We start from the raw sequence: 18,296 nt of genomic DNA on the forward strand, positions 1-18,296 counted from the left end.
GTATATATATTTACTTGATAAATATTTTAAACATTGCACATAATTACACTTACTATATATTCAGAATACAATCATTACTTTTCTTCTTTGGTTTTTGTTTTTAAAGTTTAAGAGATAATCACTACATAAGCAGATGTCATACACAGACATACACACAGAAGTACTCACGTGACTTTACAAAAGGAAAATTTTATTTTTTAGCTTGAGGAAAAAGTAATAAAGTGGCTTTTAATTGACAAAATCTTGGAAGGAATTATACTTTTTTATGTTGGTTTCTAAACCACTTAAAATTATTTTTGTAATCATAATCAATAGCATTATTTTCTAGTTTTTTCTCCTACAATTTGCAACTCTCCTGGCACTCTTATAAAGCAAAGCATGACACTAGATCTGCTCAAAGTTAATAATTCCATACTATGCTAAAGGGTACTTAAATTGTCACCATGAATAGTAATATTTTCCTCCAATACAGATTGAGTAATGTATATATTTTTTACAGTACAGCCTCACATAATACAGCTTAAAAATGAGACTACATATGAGAATGGTCAAGTCACACTAATATGTGAAGCAGAAGGGGAGCCTATTCCAGAAATCACGTGGAAAAGAGCAGTGGATGGCATCACTTTTTCCGAAGGCGATAAGGTAACAGCAATTTAATATATAGTGTTTTTCAAAACTATTGTATTGGATTGGCCAAAAAGTTTGTTCAGGTTTTTCCATACCATCTTAAGGAACTTTTGGGCGAAACCAATATTTTCAGTGTTTTGCATATAATTAAATATCACATTGGACTCCAAGTTATCAAGTAATTTGTAAGAATGCAATAAATGGTTTAATTCTTAAAAAGGTGACTCTATCACAGTTAGCCTAAAAATAAATTCAGAGGAGAAAAAAGTCAAATTGTAATATTTAAAGTTGTTTTTCATTGAGCCAAAAATCTTAGGTTTTTAATATTGTTTCTTAAGTTTGCCTACATGCAAACTTTTGGTATAAACTGTATCTATAAAATATCTTATTGCAATTTTAATTCCTCCACCTTGTGCTGTGAAAATGAAAATAATTTAAATTCACAAAATTCTGGCTGTCATTTAACTCTTAACTCTTTAGTATTATCTTTATGCAGTAGGACAGTAGGTTTCTGCCTTTATACAATCTATAACCTGATAAAGACCAATAAGTACAAACACAACAAAATACAGCATTTTGGTAAATGTCACTCTCATGTAAATTGGTGACTTTTTATCAAATGCATTCAAGTTCCTAAGAAATCAAGTAAACATTATCATATATTTCACTGCACTCCATAGATTTTCATTATCGCTATTTTTTGTAACTATTTATATAAGGCCCCAAGTATAAACCAAACTGAAACAGAAAGAAAAAGGCAGTGGATTAATAATATGATGGAATTGGCATTTTCACACATGTAAAAATTATCAGATTAAACACATAGATCTCTTTTCTTTCTCAGTGTTAAAGAGCAACCTTCTTAAAACCTCTTTCATTTGTTCAAATCAATTTCTGTTGAAGAAAATGATTTCTAAAATATAAGTACCTTTGACTTACCAACATTGATAGCAGAAAAATTTGAAATCAGTTTATTCAAAATATGCTTTCTATCCCTCCAACTCATCATGTAATTTTAACAACATGCTAACTCCATAAATTGACAAAAGAGGCTTCTCCCTGGCCATTTACTATTTATCTTTTGAAATAATGTATTCCTGTATATCACCCTTCTTAGCCCCATTTCCTCCTTATGATGGCATTTTTAAGAGCATATTTCTTTTGGCAATAGTTACACTATTTTGATATACTTGTTTTATATATGAAAGTTGAAAATCAAATTTATAAAATGTGAATGACATTGGCATTCTTCTGGCAACCCAGAGAAATGACATAGAGTTTGCTTTCATATTTTTTTAACTACTACGGTGCATTGAAATCTGGAAAGGAGTTATATCTCCATAAACTTCTTTAAAATTGTCCAAAAAAATTAGATATATATATAACTGTAGATAACTGTTTTCATTGTCAGTTTAGTACTTTTCTTTGGACAAAATCACTCAAGAATAATGATTTTCATGTTTAGGCACCCTTATTAATTATACGTTCATATTCCTAACTCATACTTTCATTATTTTTTTGTACTATATATTTCCTGACAGTTCTCTTCTCAAACATAGCTTTTACTCTTCATTTAATAGATGTTTCCTTATGTTCATACCAATAATGAGAGGTACATTATATTCAGTTATTTTATCAATAAAAAGTTATCAAGTAACCAGAAGACCATGATATTTTATTCTATGCCCCAAGCCACCAAAACTACATACAGAAATTTCTTTGATAACAGTTGTGAAAAAATAATCACCTAGTTTTTGTTTGCTAAGGACTATGTCTATTAAAGCACACATCTTTTTGTTTTTCTTTTGCTTTGTCACAAAACCATTATAGAAGCCCTAATACACTTTTGTTTTTCCAAACACAACTATTATCCAGTAGATATACAAATTAAGACTACTCACTTCCTATCCTGACTTTTCTCCAAAATTATTTTAAGAACACTGCCTTATTTCCTGGATGGTAAGCCTCCTTTCTCCTAACATTCCTAGTTTCTTCAACAGCCGAAATTCAAAAACGGAAGAGTTGAGCTGAGCCTTGAAGTAAGTCACATGTAGTTTTGAATCTCAGCTCAGCCATTTATGTTGCTTCAGCTTTGGCAATACTATATGAAGTCTTTTTAATATGAGTTTCTTCATCTTTAAAATATGGATAACAATACTTATTTCACTTATTGGTATTAGATGAAGAGTACATTGTAAAATGCATATGGAAGTCTTTAGGATATTGTAAATATTCAATAAACTTTGTTTCTTTATCATATTGCATAAATATTGAAGCATAATTTATCTTGTTTCTATTATTTTGAGTAAACTCAAATTGTTAATAGACTCCATAAAGTCAGATAACTAAAGTCTGATTAAACATTACCATAGAGTATATTGTGATTATATCTCTCTTGTCATGAAAAGTAACATGAGATTGTATTTGCCTTAAGAATCACTTGGAGAGCCTGTTAAAATGCAGACTCTAGAATCCCACTTTCTGAGGTTGATTTAGTATGTCAAGCACAGGACCTAGGAGTACTTTAATAAACTCATCAGTTGGTGTTATATGGATGCTCTCCAAGTCATCCATACATTGGAAAGCAGTTCTCGAGCTCTAAGTCAAATGAAATTGAACAACTTATCCTTTCAACAGAAAAATACTCTTGACAAATTACTTGGCACCTTGGCACCTTGATAGGGGCTTGGAAATCACAGAATAAAACAATCAAAACTTTTCATTACTATCAATGAAAATGATAATTGTGTAGGTCATAGTGAAATATCATCAATAATGTACTTCAAACTAATAACTCCATCCAAAAATAGGAAAATATATTTAGCAAATATGTTCATCATTGTAGATTTTCAAAGAAAGGGGTCTCAATTAATGTAGTCACATGTAGATATTTTCTGCAGCTATAGTTCTGTAGCACTATTGGACTATGCATGTTAATGGTGTAGTGTAAAGTATCTTTGCATAATATATCCTTCAGAAACAACAACAAAAAGTATAGTGCTTAAAAACAGAACTCTTTTAAACTCATAACTATTTTCTCTATAATCTACTTTAATGCATCTTCCCTACATTTAAAATAATATATGTAATTTAAAAAACTCTCCTGAAAAATTAAAAAAATACATGTAATATGTAAGAAAAATACAGTATACACTTGCTTTAGAAATATTTTTGTAATATCCATTGTTATTTTAAGATATTTTGTTCATTTTACTTTTAAAAAAAATTTACAGTTTTACCTCACTAACTTTTAATTATACATTTATTGAAAAAATATGGGCAATTTATTTTAGTGATAACTTGGTAATTTTTCATTAAAATATCAATTTACTTGGGTTATCAAAAATTTTATTAAATTGATAGCTCAATTTTAGCACATTATTTTTTTGGAGTCATCCTAAGATACATTTGTGTATAAAAATTAGAAAGCCCTGACCTCTTCATTTAATAGATGCTATATACATAACTGTAATAATAGTTAAATGCACACAATAAAGTTTAAGACAGAACCAAAGCTAATATCATGGAATGTGTTTAATTCAGCTATGACTCAAAAGTTGTAAATTGTTTTGCAATTTAAACACTAAGCAATCTAAATTTTTTACATTAAAAATCTTTATTTTCTAAATAAAACCATGCTTTTTCACAGGGTTGATTTGAGGATTATGTGAGATTGTATGACTAGGGTGTTTTGAAGTCCCTGGTATAAACCTGTGTCATCTATTTTGAATCATTTTCCTTAAATGATCCCTTATTATCATTCTTATTGATCAATAAATATTAGTAGATGTACAATTATGAGTATTGTTAAATTAGTATGGGAAGGCATGAAGTGTCATTCAAGTCAAAATTTAATTCCAAATTTGTCACTTTGACGTGTCATTTACCATGTTAATTCTCCTGCCTGATTTCAGTTTCTGCACGTCTATATTAGGGTAATAATAAAACCTCCCTGGAAAAGTTTCTAAAGATGAAATGAGAGCATGCAGATCAATATTTTAGACCCAGATTGAACTTAAAAGTGTTATCTTCTCTTTTCCTTGGAGGTATTTAGTCTTTAGATACTTTAGAAATGAGACAATGATCATATTAATTCTGTGACAATGACTGCTGCCCCAAAATAACCAGATAAAAACTAGTATGAACATAGTCATATGTATTGTATGAATAATATCATCCACAAAACAATAGAATGTTGTTACAGTTGTTGTAGATTTTGCATCTTTGACATAGCTTTATGTAGAAGTTTACTATGATATAATCTCTAGCAATGTCATTTCAATGACTCATAAATGAACTTGTCTTACCATACTAAATTCCAAATCTTGTAACTATATATTGCATTCCTCTTGGAAGTTGACAATGTTGGGAATCTGCATTTGAGTGTCATCTTAATCACTGTATGTGTCAATCTCTATCATTGCAGGGAAATACTACAGATGAGGGCTGTAACTTCCTATCCTGCATAAGGATAGACTTTCAGATTACTCTGAGAGGTAAAGCCTGGTCTTTACTCGGTGAGAGACAATATCAGACTAGAAATACCACAGATTTATTACATCATCATCTTCTTTTTCCGTCTCTCCCAGGTCTATCTTCTCCCATTCTCCCCAGAATTTTCCTTTGTAGGAAGTAGGTCATTTTTTTGCTTCCTTTTGGGCCCTATTTCACCTCCGATATTATGTAGCAATAAATATTGATTTGGAAGAGACACTTCCACATTCTAAGAAGTACCTAAACAAGTCATTAAGATAGGAAGAAAAAGAAATTGTACGCCCCACAAAGCCAGGTTGCTTAAGAATGCCAGTTCTTCATCAATTTTCAAGATATGATTTCATATTCATATGATAAAATTGGTTAATTTTGAACATTTTTTAGAAATTTTGTTGCTTGTCATTTTGGGAGTAAATGGAAGTAAAAGATCTACAGGAAGTGATTTTTATCTCTAAAATTCTTACAAAAATGTAAACATAACAGTAACCAATCTCATCTATGTGAATAGACTGTTTTGTGTAATAATTCTAAAGTGCTTATAATATTGTTTGGTGGATGACATCTCACATGAGTCATGTATCTACTCTTAAGATACAGAATCTATAATTATTTTATTTCTGGTATATTTGTCCTACAGAGTAAATTTTAGTCCTACCTCCACTAGAAATTAATCTCACTCTACATTGAATAAGATGTCTTTGAACTGTATAGCAATAATTTGTAACTGTTTTAAAGCAGAATTTCTCAAACTTCAGTCATTTGACCATCAGTTTCATTTCTTTTCCATATTCATGTGCATCCTGGACTGTTATACACTTAATTTTTTTCTTTAAATTAAATTAGCTTTTTCTTCATTCTAATTCTAACCAAAAATATCAGTTACATTTTAAAGTGCACATCAAGGTAAATATAAAACTATAAAATAAAATTTGTTCTAGGGGCTTCCCTGGTGGCGCAGTGGTTGAGAGTCCGCCTGCCGATGCAGGGGACACGGGTTCGTGCCCCAGTCCGGGAAGATCCCACATGCTGCGGAGCAGCTGGGCCCGTGAGCCATGGCTGCTGAGCCTGCGCGTCCTGAGCCTGTGCTCCGCAACGGGAGAGGCCACAACAGTGAGAGGCCCGCGTACCGCAAAAAAAAAAAAAATTTGTTTTAAAAATAATACCTAAACTTAGCATGTGCACCTTTCCTGGTACACACACCATGCTTTTAAAAAAATGCTTTTATTTCAAACATACTTTGAATTAACATGATACAAAGTTTAGCTACAAAATTTTGAGGACAGACCCTGTTATGCTTTCTTTTATTTGGGGGGTCAAGCACTTCCCTCCAGTAAATAAATATGCTACATTTTTAGGAAAGTTCACAAATCATAGTAACAAAAACCCATTTAATTTCAATCCTTAACACCAAATGATCTTTTCAAAATGATGCCAATAAACTCAATAACTAAAGCATAGTGATTTAACTTCAAAAACAATGTTTTTCTATTTTGCTGAAGTAAAATATGAAATGCTGGTAATGGTCTAAGTTTAGATCAACTCAAACTTTGTGATTAAAATAATAGGACTTTCTGTTCTTTTACATTCATTTGAAAAATGTGTTTTTCTGTGTCAAAGAAAACAAGCCTACTGATTCAACATTAACTTTAGTACTTTAAGTCCATTTTGCTTTCTGTTCCTTTGAATAAATAGATGTATTTAAACTGAAATTTAAGATAAAAAAAATACAAATTATAGTCTACTTTAACATTTAGCTTTGCACTTACATACATAAGTCATAGTTGTACCAGAGTGTTTCTATTTTAATTGTATATAAGTAGTAAACATTTTTCTCCATGAATTGAGGCACTATTATCTGGACAATACTTACTTCAAATGTTCTTGCAGAATAAACTACCAAGACAAAAGGAATTTCTAGTAATAATAAAGATGGGCAGTTCTTTGATACAAGCACCTGAATAAAATATGTTTTAAATTTTATAACAAATTAAATTCCTAGTGTAAAAATATTTATAATTACATTACTGCATTCATTATTATATTGTTTTATGCTCTAGGATATTATTTTTATTGCATAGGTACAGCTTTGGACCTAAGGAAAGTTCATGTTTTTAAATGATTTATTTAAACCACTTTTAATGGAGGGCAGAGGATAATGGAGTAAACTTTTCACATTATATGAAAATCTCTACTAAAAATTCTTAGATATTTTTATATATAAACTGTGAAAATTACATTAGCCTTTCTGTATTTCCCCCTTTTTCATTCTAAAGGAAATACAAGTTCCTGAAAATTAAATTTAATAAAATGTAACAGTAAAATTATCTTTACAGTGACAGGAATTTATGTCACTAATGTTTCCTTTATCACTTGCCCAAGTTCTTTTAACAACCATCAACAAATTTTATTGAGGGCTTTTGTGTTTACATGTGCTATACTATGCACAAAGAATATAGCAATGTAAAAAAAGTTTTCTGAATCATAGTGCATACAATTTAGGAGAGGAGATGAATCAAAGCATATTTAAAATTAGCAATATTTTATTTATGAATATGCAATTTTGATATATGAAAACTCATATGCAAAATATCAATTTTAAGTATATAAGTAGACTTCTACAAGGCTACACATATAGCTGTGGCATAGTTTTCTGTGCTATCACAGACCCAGTTCAACTTGTTCATCTGAAAGTCCTCTGTATTGGTGCATTTTGGAAAGTATATCTATCTACTCTCATTAGAATATCTCATTTCGATTTGCTCTAGGCTGAAAATTGCTTCGGCTCTGATTTAAAAAGAAACTTTAAAAAATATTTAATGGTGTAATTGGCAACACCTTTGTATTACAGGAGACAACTTAAAATTTTCAACTTCTTTTTTCTCTTTAAATAGAAATTACAAAATGAGACTAACAAATCCACAGTTACTGAGTTAAGAAAGAGAGACTGTAGTGTTTCAGGTATCTGTACATTATTATAAAAGTTCCAGTTCAAATATTTTAAAGACAGTCATGTACAGTTGAACTAGACAGATTGCTTGCTGTGGGTAGTAGTATGATAAAATAGTAGATGGAAGTTACAAAAATGCAGAAACTTTCGAAGACTCAGGGGTTATAGATAATAGAATGTATTAAATTCCAAATGACAGAATGTCCAGTCCCATGAACTTCTCTATCACAATTTGTAAGATCATCAATGTCTAAAAAAAAAAATCCTTTCATTTGATGTGACATTGTATTAGAAGATCTTAAATAATCTTTGTTACCCTGATATTCTGCCTTGGTGTGAAATTAAATCTTTGAGTTAATATTCGGAGAAGGGGGTGAGTGGTACTGAACCAAGGTTGTACATCAGAATCACATAAGGAGCTGTATTACACATATACCTGACTGAGCCTTACTCCCTGGGAAATGTCTGAGCCTCTCTCCCAGAGTTCTAAGTGCACCTGGCTCCTAGATATTCTTATCCAGTATCTTTGGCAGGGATTAGTGAGTTATATTTTGAAAAGCCCCAGAAATTGCTCCTGTGTTTGTACCCTGTAGAGAACCACTACCTTTAAAATTACTATGTGTCTTGCATCACAAACCCACACACACACAGACACACACACATAAAAATACACACAGTCAACTTAATGTGATCTTGATATCCAATACATATATAAGATATATAAAAGGAATTAGTTTGTCTAACTCATGGATTTCTAGTCATGTTAGCATTGGTATTCCCAGTTGGTATAAAACAGAGCTTAATGAATTGAAATTATGTGGTAGTTGCAACATTGATTCTTTGTTTCAATTTCTGGATTTGCCATTTACCTTCTCTGTGACTTCAGGGAAGTTGTATTTTTCAGTTCCATCATTGATAAAATAAATCCCCTTCAAACTCTATTTCCCTATTCTATAAATCTTTCTATTGATTCAGTAGATAATCACATATTTTAAGATACAGTTTTTATTTCCATGCTAAGCCCTTTTTAAATTCATGTATTTACTAATTTTTCAATTCATAATTTTCTAATAACTTAATATAGTGAGGCAGTGTGTTTGCAATTTCCTTCTTCTATATAGCTTTTCCATATAACAATTATAAGAAAAGCTAAGATTACTTTGGCAATGTCTTTACATTGGAAAAACAATGTCAGTTTCTGGTTGTAGAGAGGAATGCTAAAGAGCATACTCCTGGCACCTGTAGAATTTAATGCCTGTATTTTTTTTTCTTTTCTTTTCAGAGGTAATGGGCTTTTCTGAAGGATTTTGTATTTGAATGACATTTTTAAGGTCTTTCTAATGCAGTTTTTCCTACTAGTGTTCTGAGAGCAGTATTATAGATCCCTGCTGGGCAATAGGCAAAATGGATACTTCTATTCCTCATCTGACATACGTAGGGCGTAGATTATAATTAGGCATGTTGGAAATCTTCCTGGATGCTTCTGAGCTTGCTCAGAGGTGGGTTTTCAATCATTTACAACTCTTAGAAATTTCTTTTCCAGCCCACACCTCAAATAAAAATTATCAAAGAAGTCTAGTCATAAGTTCAACATGTAATTTAAAAAAAACATTTTTGACAAAATTCTGGGAAATAGTTAAAAACTAAAAATTTCATTGTTCTTTTAAAAAAACATCAGTTATTAATGAACCATTATTTTAAAATGTATATAAGTATATCCACTTGAAAGAAACCATCATCTTGTTTGTAGGATGATATGATATTAGTTCACAATTTTACCATAATTGTTCTGGGAAAAAAAACATTATTTACATACTGAAAGTGATTTTTCTTTGGCTTTGTAGCAGGAAATATATTATTTTTTCTTGTAAATGCCATATTCTGTTACAGACTTCATGTGGTACTTACTTTATCTTATGAAGAAATTTACCACTGAAGAAAATATAAAGTAATGTAGCTACAAAAAAAATGTAGATTTCAATGAATATTAATCGACTTAACAAAAATAACAAATTTTCTGCTAAATGTAATTTTGATTTATTTTTGTGAAATTTTAGTGGAAAACAGGAACTAAATTCAAAAAACAAAATGAAATAAATTTGAATGAAGTGCTATACAAGTAGACACAGTATATCTGAAAATATTTCAATAAACATTCTAATAAACAACTTGCAAAAAAAATAATACATTTGATGACTTCCATTGTCAAGTTTAAGCATGAAGCAAAAACAAGTGCATAAAAAAATGTTAGTTACACAATAATTAATTTGTAAAATTGGATACATTTTCATGAAAGGTACTTTAACACAGTTATTATAATGCCCTCATTGCTTTGACTCATGGATTAACAGATAATACATTTAAATAAAATATATTAAACAAAGATATCTTCAGTAATAACTCTGTTCAGCCATCTATTGAGTAGTTGTGTTTACTGAGGGGATAAAACCTTCTTAGTGAGGCTCTTCCTTGGCTACTATGTATTGTCATGATCTATATCTTGGAGCAGCATCATTGCTGTTGTTTTGTAATCCACAAAATTTCTTATTCAACTTTCTAAGTTCTTCATTCTTGGAAGCCAGATTATTTTGGATGCATATTTAATAGTGTATCTACTTATAAGAAAAACATTTATACTCTATCAAATATATAAAAATGATGTAATTTTAATATCTGTGGATCCTACCATCTTTTCCCTTGCCCAAATCACCCACCTTGTTCACTTCTTTTATTCCCCAGCTTAAATTTCATTGTCTATTATAATCACTATCACATATATACTCCTGGATCTTTTTTTGCTTTGTGAACTGTTTCTAGCAAAATGTCAGTCATGGTTTAATTAACCTCAATACCTATTCCACACATGTTGCAAGACAGCTGAAGTTAGCTGGAGGAAAACTACAATCATTCTGAATGATCTTCCTTTAAAATTGTGACCCATAGCTTAATGCATGCTCTTTGTGTTTTGCAGTACTCATGCCGCATTTTCCTGGCTCATTTTCTTCACCAGTTTTAGATACATTTCCTCTATCCTCAAGTTCATAAACCTCCTCTGTTCTAAAAAAGCTCAGCTGGTGAACTGGTTCCTCTTTACTAAGAAAATAAAAACAATCAAAAGAAAACTGTAACAAATTCCTATTACTACATCTACATCAAACATAGCTGAACCTATATATTACCATGAAGATAATATTCAAGTTTTTATGTGGATGCTAGTTCCAATCCTCTCTAACATATTATAGACATTAATCCAATAATTTCTCTCTCTATTTCCAACATTTTTTTACTCTCCACCTTATTTATTATTCCCATCAACATTCAAAAATATTTTATTTCTTTTATATATATTATAGCATATAATATATAATTAACATAATATGTAACTTATACACAACGTACATTTATGTATTTTTTAAATTTATTTATTTTAGTTTATTTATTTTAGTTTTGGCTGCATTGGGTCTTCGTTGCTGCATGAGGGCTTTTCTCTGGTTGCAGTGAGGGGGGCTACTCTTCTTGGCCATGCACAGGCTTCTCGTTGCAGTGGCCTCTCTTGTTGCGGAGCACGGGCTCTAGGCATGTGGGCTTCAGTAGTCGTGGCACACAGGCTCAGTAGTTGTGGCTTGCGGGCTCTAGAGTGCAGGCTCAGTTGTTGCGGCACGTGGGCTTAGTTGCTCCACAGCATGTGTGATCTTCCCGGACCAGGGCTTGAACCCGTGTCCCCTGCATTGGCAGATGTATTCTTAACCACTGAGCCACCAGAGAAGTCCCTTTTCCTGTATTTCTAATTTTATTTTTTCTTCCAGTTTTATTGAGATATAATTCCCATACAGCACTGTATAAGTTTAAGGTATACAGCATAATTATTTGACCTATATACATCATGAAGTGATTGTTACAATAAATTTAGTGAACACCCAACTTCTCATATAGATACAAAATTAAAGAAATAGAAAAAAATATTTTCCTTGTGATGAGAACTCACAGGATTTGCTCTCTTAATGTTCATATATAACATACAGCAGTGTTAATTATATTTATCATGTTGTATCTTACATCCTTAGTACTTACCTTATAACTGGACGTTTGTGCCGTTTGACTGCCTTCATCCACCCCTGCCTCTGGTAACCACAAATCTAAATATGAACTCTTTTTCTATGAATTTGTTTGTCTTTGAAATATAATTGACTTTCAATACTATGTTAGGTTCTGTTAAACAATATAGTGACTCAGCAGTTCTACACATTTCACAATTATCTCCACAATAAGTCTAGTTATGGTCTGCACCCATACTTAGATATTACATAGTTATACAGGCACCCATGGATCTGACCCCACCCACCAGTGTGCCAACACCAACTTTAGGACACCCTGGGCCCTGCAGCCAGCCATGGCAGGAACCAACCCAGTGCACCAGGGGACTGAAACCAGCACTAGGGCCCCCAGGGTCCTGTAGCCAGAGATCCCAGGACATGGCTCCACCCACTCATGGGTAAGCACTAGCCCCAGGACACCCTGGGCCCTGGCCCCACACATCAGCAAGTTGACATAGAGATCCAGGACCCTGGCTCAACAACCACTCACCCTAGAACCCAGGTCTGCCAATCAGTAGGTCAGAACTACCCTCAGGAACCACTGGGTCTCTGTAGCCAGCCACTTTGTGACCCATCCTGCCCCAGAGGCCAGCATTCTCTGCACAAGGCAGAGCCTGGCAACCAACCAGACCCAAGCCAGACACACCTACCAGACCATTCACAGTAGTCATCCTACCATAAGAGAAGGACCCAGTCATCTCACATGGGGGCACCCCTAGAGCATATAGGTCTGGTGAATAGAGGGGAGTGTGCTGCTGGGACACATAATATGCCTCCTGCAAAAGGCCACTTCTCCAAGGTCAGGAAATGTAACCAACCTACCACATACATAGAAATAAAAATAGAAAATTAGACAAAATGAGGTGACAGAGTAATATGTTCCAAACAGATGAACAAGATAACACCCCAGAAGAAGAATTAAATGAAGTGGAGATAGGCAATCTACCCTATAAAGAGTTCAAATTAATGATTATAAAGGTGTTCAAAGAACTTGGGAGAAGATTGGATGAACAGAATGAGAAGTTAGAAGTTTTTAACAAAGAGTTAAAAAATATAAAGAAGAACCAAACAGTGATGAAGAATATAATAATTGAAATGAAAAGTACAATAGAGGAATCAACAGTAGATTAGATGATACAGAGGAACAGAAAAGCGAGCTGGAAGACAGAATAGTGGAAATCACTGAAGCAAACAGAAAAAAGAATAAAGAATAAAAAGAAATGAGGACAGTTTAAGAGACCTCTGGGATAGCATCAAGTGTACTAACATTTGCATCATAGGGATTCCAGAAGGAGAAGAGAGAGGGAAATGGGCATAGAATATATTTGAAGATATAATAGCTGAAAATTTCCCTGTCTTGGGAAAGGAAACAAACATCTAGGTCCAGGAAGCACAAAGAGTCTCAAACAGGATAAACCCAAAAAGGATCACATCAAGACACACTGCAATAAAAGTGGCACGAATTAAAGATGAAGAGAGAATATTAAAAGCAGCAAGGGAAAAGTAAGAAGTTACACGCAAGGGAACTCATGTAGTCTATCAGCTGACATGAGTTTCAGCAGAAATTCCATAGCCCATAAAAGAGTGGCATAATATTTAAAGTGATGAAAAGGAAACACCTACAACCAGGAATGCTCTACCTAGCAAGGCTTTCTTTCAGATTTGATGGAGAGATCAAAAGTTTTTCAGACAAGCAAAAGCTAAAAAGATTCAGCACCATCAAACCAGTTTTAAAATAAATGTTAAAGGGACTTCTCTAAGCAAAAAAGAAAAGTCCACAACTAGAAATATGATAATTCTAAAAGGAAAAAAATCTCATTGGTAAAGACATATATACAGTAAAGTAAGTAAACCAACCATGTATAAAGCTACTAAGAAGGTTAAAAGACAAAAGTAATAAAACCATCTAAATCCACAATAAGTAGTTAAGAGATACACAAAACAAAAAGATGTAAAATATGATGTTAAAAACAGTAAGCATGTGGGGTGGGGTGTAAAAATGCAAGGTTGTTAAAATGCATTTGAACTTAAGAGATCATCAACTTAAAATATTGTATATTTATATATTGCTATATATAAAACTCATGGTAACCACAAACCAAAAATATCTATAATAGATACACAAAAAGCAACAGGAATCCAAACATAACATAACATAACATAACATAACTAATGGATCACTGAAGAAATCAAAGAAGAAATCAAAAGATACCTGGAGAAAAATGAAAACAAAAACATAACAATCCAAAATCCATGGGATGGAGCAAAAGTAGTGTAAGAGGGAAGTTTATAGCAATAGAAGCCTACCTCAGGAAACAAGAAAAGTCTCAAATAAACAACCTAACCTTACTTATAATGAAAGTAGAAAAATAAGAGCAAGCACAACCAAAGTTAGCAGAAGAAAAGAAGTCAAAATATCAGAATAGAAATGAATAAATAGAGAATAAAAAAATGGAAAGATCAATGAAGTTAAGAGCTGGATTTTTGAAAAGATAAATAAAGTTGATAAACCTTTAGTCAGACTCATCGAGAAAAACAGAGCGAGGGCCCAAATAAATAAAATTGGAAATGAAAAAGAATTTACAACCAATACCATCAAAATACAAGGGACAATAATAAATTATAAAGAACAATTAAATATGCCAATAAAATATACAACATGAATTGGACAAGTTCATATAAATGTATAATCTTCCAAGACTGAACCAAGAAGAAATAGAAAATAGGAACAGACCAGTTATCAGCAATGAGATTAAGTGAGTAATAAAATAGCTCCCAACAAACAGAAGTCCAGGACCAGATGGTTTTACAGGTGAATTCTACTAAACATTTAGAGAAGAGGTAACTTTTATCCTTCTCAAACTATTCCAAAAATTTGCAGAGAAAGGATTGCTTTTGAACTCATTCTACAAGGGCAGAATCAGCCTGATACAAACACCAGACAAAGATACCACAAAAAAGAAAATTACAGGCCAATATCACTGATGAACATAAATGAAAAAATACTCAACAAGCTATTAGCAAACTGAATTTAACAATACATTAAAAGGATCATACACCATGATCAAGTGGTATTTATCCCAGGGGAGCAAGGATGGTTCTATATCTGCAAATCAATGTGATACACCACATTAACAAACTGAAAAATAAAAATCATATTCTCTCAATAGATTTGGAAAAGGTTTTGAAAAAAACTCAACATCCATTTTTGATAAAAACTCTTAATATAGTGGGTTTCATGGGAACATACCTCAACATAACAAAGGCCATATATGGCAAGCCCACAGCTAGTAGAAAAGCTGAAAGCATTTTCTCTAAGATTAGAAACAAAACAAGGATGCTTCTTCTCATCACTTTTATTAACCAAAGTATTGGAAGTCCTAGACACAGTAATCAGAAAAGAAAAATAAGATCAACCCTAATTGGAAAGGAAGAAGTTAAGCTGTCACTGTTTGCAGATGACATGATACAATGCATAGAAAATCCTAAAGATGCCTCTTAAAAACTACTAGAACTCATCAGTGAATTCAGTAAAATTACAGGACACATGATTAAATACAGAAATCTGTTGCATTTCTGTACACTAACGATGAACTATCAAGAAGTGAAATTAAGAAAACAATCTCATTCACTATTGCATCAAAAATAATAAAATACATAGGAATAATGTAACTAAGGAGATAAAAGATCTGTACTCAGAAAACTATAAAACACTGATGAAATAAATTGAAGATGATGCAAACGGATGGAAAGATATACTGGGTTCAGTATATCTTTGGATTGGAAGAATTAATATTGTTAAAATGACCATTCTATCCAAGGCAATTTACAGATTCAATTCTATTCCTATCAAAATATCAATGGCATTTTTCACAGAACTAGAACAAATAATTCTAAAATTTGTATGAAAACACAAAAGGCCTAAAGTAGCCAAAATGATCTTGAGAAGGAATAACAATGCTGGAGTTTTAATGCTCCCTGATTTCAATCCTACAAAGCTTCAGTAATCAAAACCATATGGTATTAGCACAAAAACAGATACATAGATCAATGGAACAGAATAGAGAGCCTAAACAGGAACACACACTTATATGGTCAATTAATCAATGACACAGTAGGCAAGAATATACAATACAGAAAAGATAGCCTAAATGGTGTTGGGAAAACTGAACAGGTACATGCAAAAGAATCAAACTGGACTACTCTCTCACGCCATGCCCAAAAATAAATTTAAAATGGATTAAAGACTAAATGTAAGACCTGAAGTCATAAAACTTCTAGAAGAAAATGTAGGCAGTAAACTCTTTGACATTGACCTTAGTAATATTTCTTTGGATATGTCTCTTCAGGCAAGGGAAACAAAAGCAAACCTAAACAAATGGGACTATATCAAACTCAAAAACTTTTGCACAGAGATGGAAACTATCAAAACCCAAAAAGGTCACCTACTTAATGGGAGAAGATATTTGCAAACCATATATCCGATAAGAAGTTAATATCTAATACAAATAACTCATACATCTCAACATCAAAAAAACCCAAACAACCCAATTTTAAAAATGGACAGAGTACCAGAATAGACATTTTTCCAAAGAAGACATACAGATGACCAACAGGCACATGAAAACATTCTCAACATCACTAATCATCAGGGAAATGCAAATCAAAACGACAATGAGATATCACCTCACACCGGTTGGAATGGCTGTTATCAAAAAGGCAGCAGAGCTTCCCTGGTGGCTCAGTGGTTGAGAGTCGGCCTGCGGATGCAGGGGACACGGGTTCATGCCCCGGTCTGGGAAAATCCCACATGCCGCGGAGCGGCTGGGCCCATGAGCCATGGCCTCTGAGCCTGTGCGTCCGGAGCCTGTGCTCTGCAACGGGAGAGGCCACAACAGTGAGAGGCCTGCGTACCGCAAAAAAAAAAAAAAAAAAAAAAAAGGCAGAAAATACCAAGTGTTGGAGAAAATGTGTAGAAAAGGGAGCACTTGTGCACTGTTGGTGGGAATGTAAATTGGTGCAGCCACTATGAAAAGCAGTATGGAGGGTCCTCAAAGAACTAAAAGTAGAACTACTGTATGATACAGCAATTCCACTCCTGGGTATTTATCCACAGAAAATGTAAACACTAATTTGAAAAGATATATGCATCCCTATGTTCATTGCACCTTTATTTACAAGAGCTAAGATATGGAAGCAACCTAAGTGCCCATCCATATATAAATGGATAAAGGAGACATGACATATCAATATTTCTTAGTCATAAAGAAAGAATGAACTCTTGCCAACATGGATGGCCCTAGAGGGTATTATGCTAAGAGAAATAATTCAGACAGAGAAAGACAAAAATACTATTTCACTTGTATGTGGAATCTAAAAATCAAAACAAATGAACAAACATATCAAAGCAGAAACAGACTTACAGATGCAGAGAACAAACAGGTGGTTGCCAGAGGGGAATTGGGTGGGGGAGGAAATAAATAGGTGAGGGAGATTAAGAGGTACAAGCTTCCAGTCCAAAATAAATGAGTCATGGATATGAAATGCACACTGTGGTTAATTATAGTTATACCCACATATCCTTCATATATGAGTATATATTTTTGTCTGTGCAAATATCAGAAAGGTAGATAGCTACTACATTTGGCTTCCAAATCCCATCTGATTTCTATCCTCTATTCATAGCAAAATCCCTTGAAAATGTTGTTTAATCTTGTTCTCTCTAAATTCTTCCTAGAATTATCTCTTGAATATACTCCAGTCAGGCTTTGACCACATGACTCCACTAAAACTCTTTGGAAAGCTTGTTACTAATAACATTCACTTTTCTAAATTTTATCACAAATTAGCAGTCCTGATTTTACTTTTCTGCTTAAGAGAAGCATTGATCCAATTAAATGATCTTTTCTGCTTGTTGCATGGTCTTTGGCTTATGGTATACTTTCCTGTTTTTTCTCTTATCAGTCTTTGTCTTCTAATTGATCTCTAAATTATCAAGGGCCCTAGTTTGGGGTCTATTCTTGGATTCCTTTCTCTAACTATGTTTATTCCCTTGACTTATTCATCTAGTCTCATCATGGCTTTAATTACCAGCTGGATTCAGTAAAATCCAAATTTTAAACATGAACCTC

At 32.8% G+C, this 18,296-nt stretch overlaps 1 protein-coding gene across 2 annotated transcripts in view; it reads left to right on the forward strand.

Moving 5' to 3' along the window:
- NCAM2 (neural cell adhesion molecule 2) overlaps nucleotides 1–18,296 on the forward strand; it is a 495,236-nt gene that overhangs the window by 327,894 nt on the left and 149,046 nt on the right. For both annotated transcript variants that reach the window (XM_067739241.1, XM_067739240.1), the window contains exon 8: nucleotides 500–645. In XM_067739241.1, the coding sequence (XP_067595342.1) occupies nucleotides 500–645 (146 nt within the window). The remainder of the gene's footprint in view (nucleotides 1–499; nucleotides 646–18,296) is intronic.

Source organism: Pseudorca crassidens, chromosome 5 (genome assembly GCF_039906515.1).
Source record: "Pseudorca crassidens isolate mPseCra1 chromosome 5, mPseCra1.hap1, whole genome shotgun sequence".
NCBI lineage: Eukaryota > Metazoa > Chordata > Mammalia > Artiodactyla > Delphinidae > Pseudorca > Pseudorca crassidens.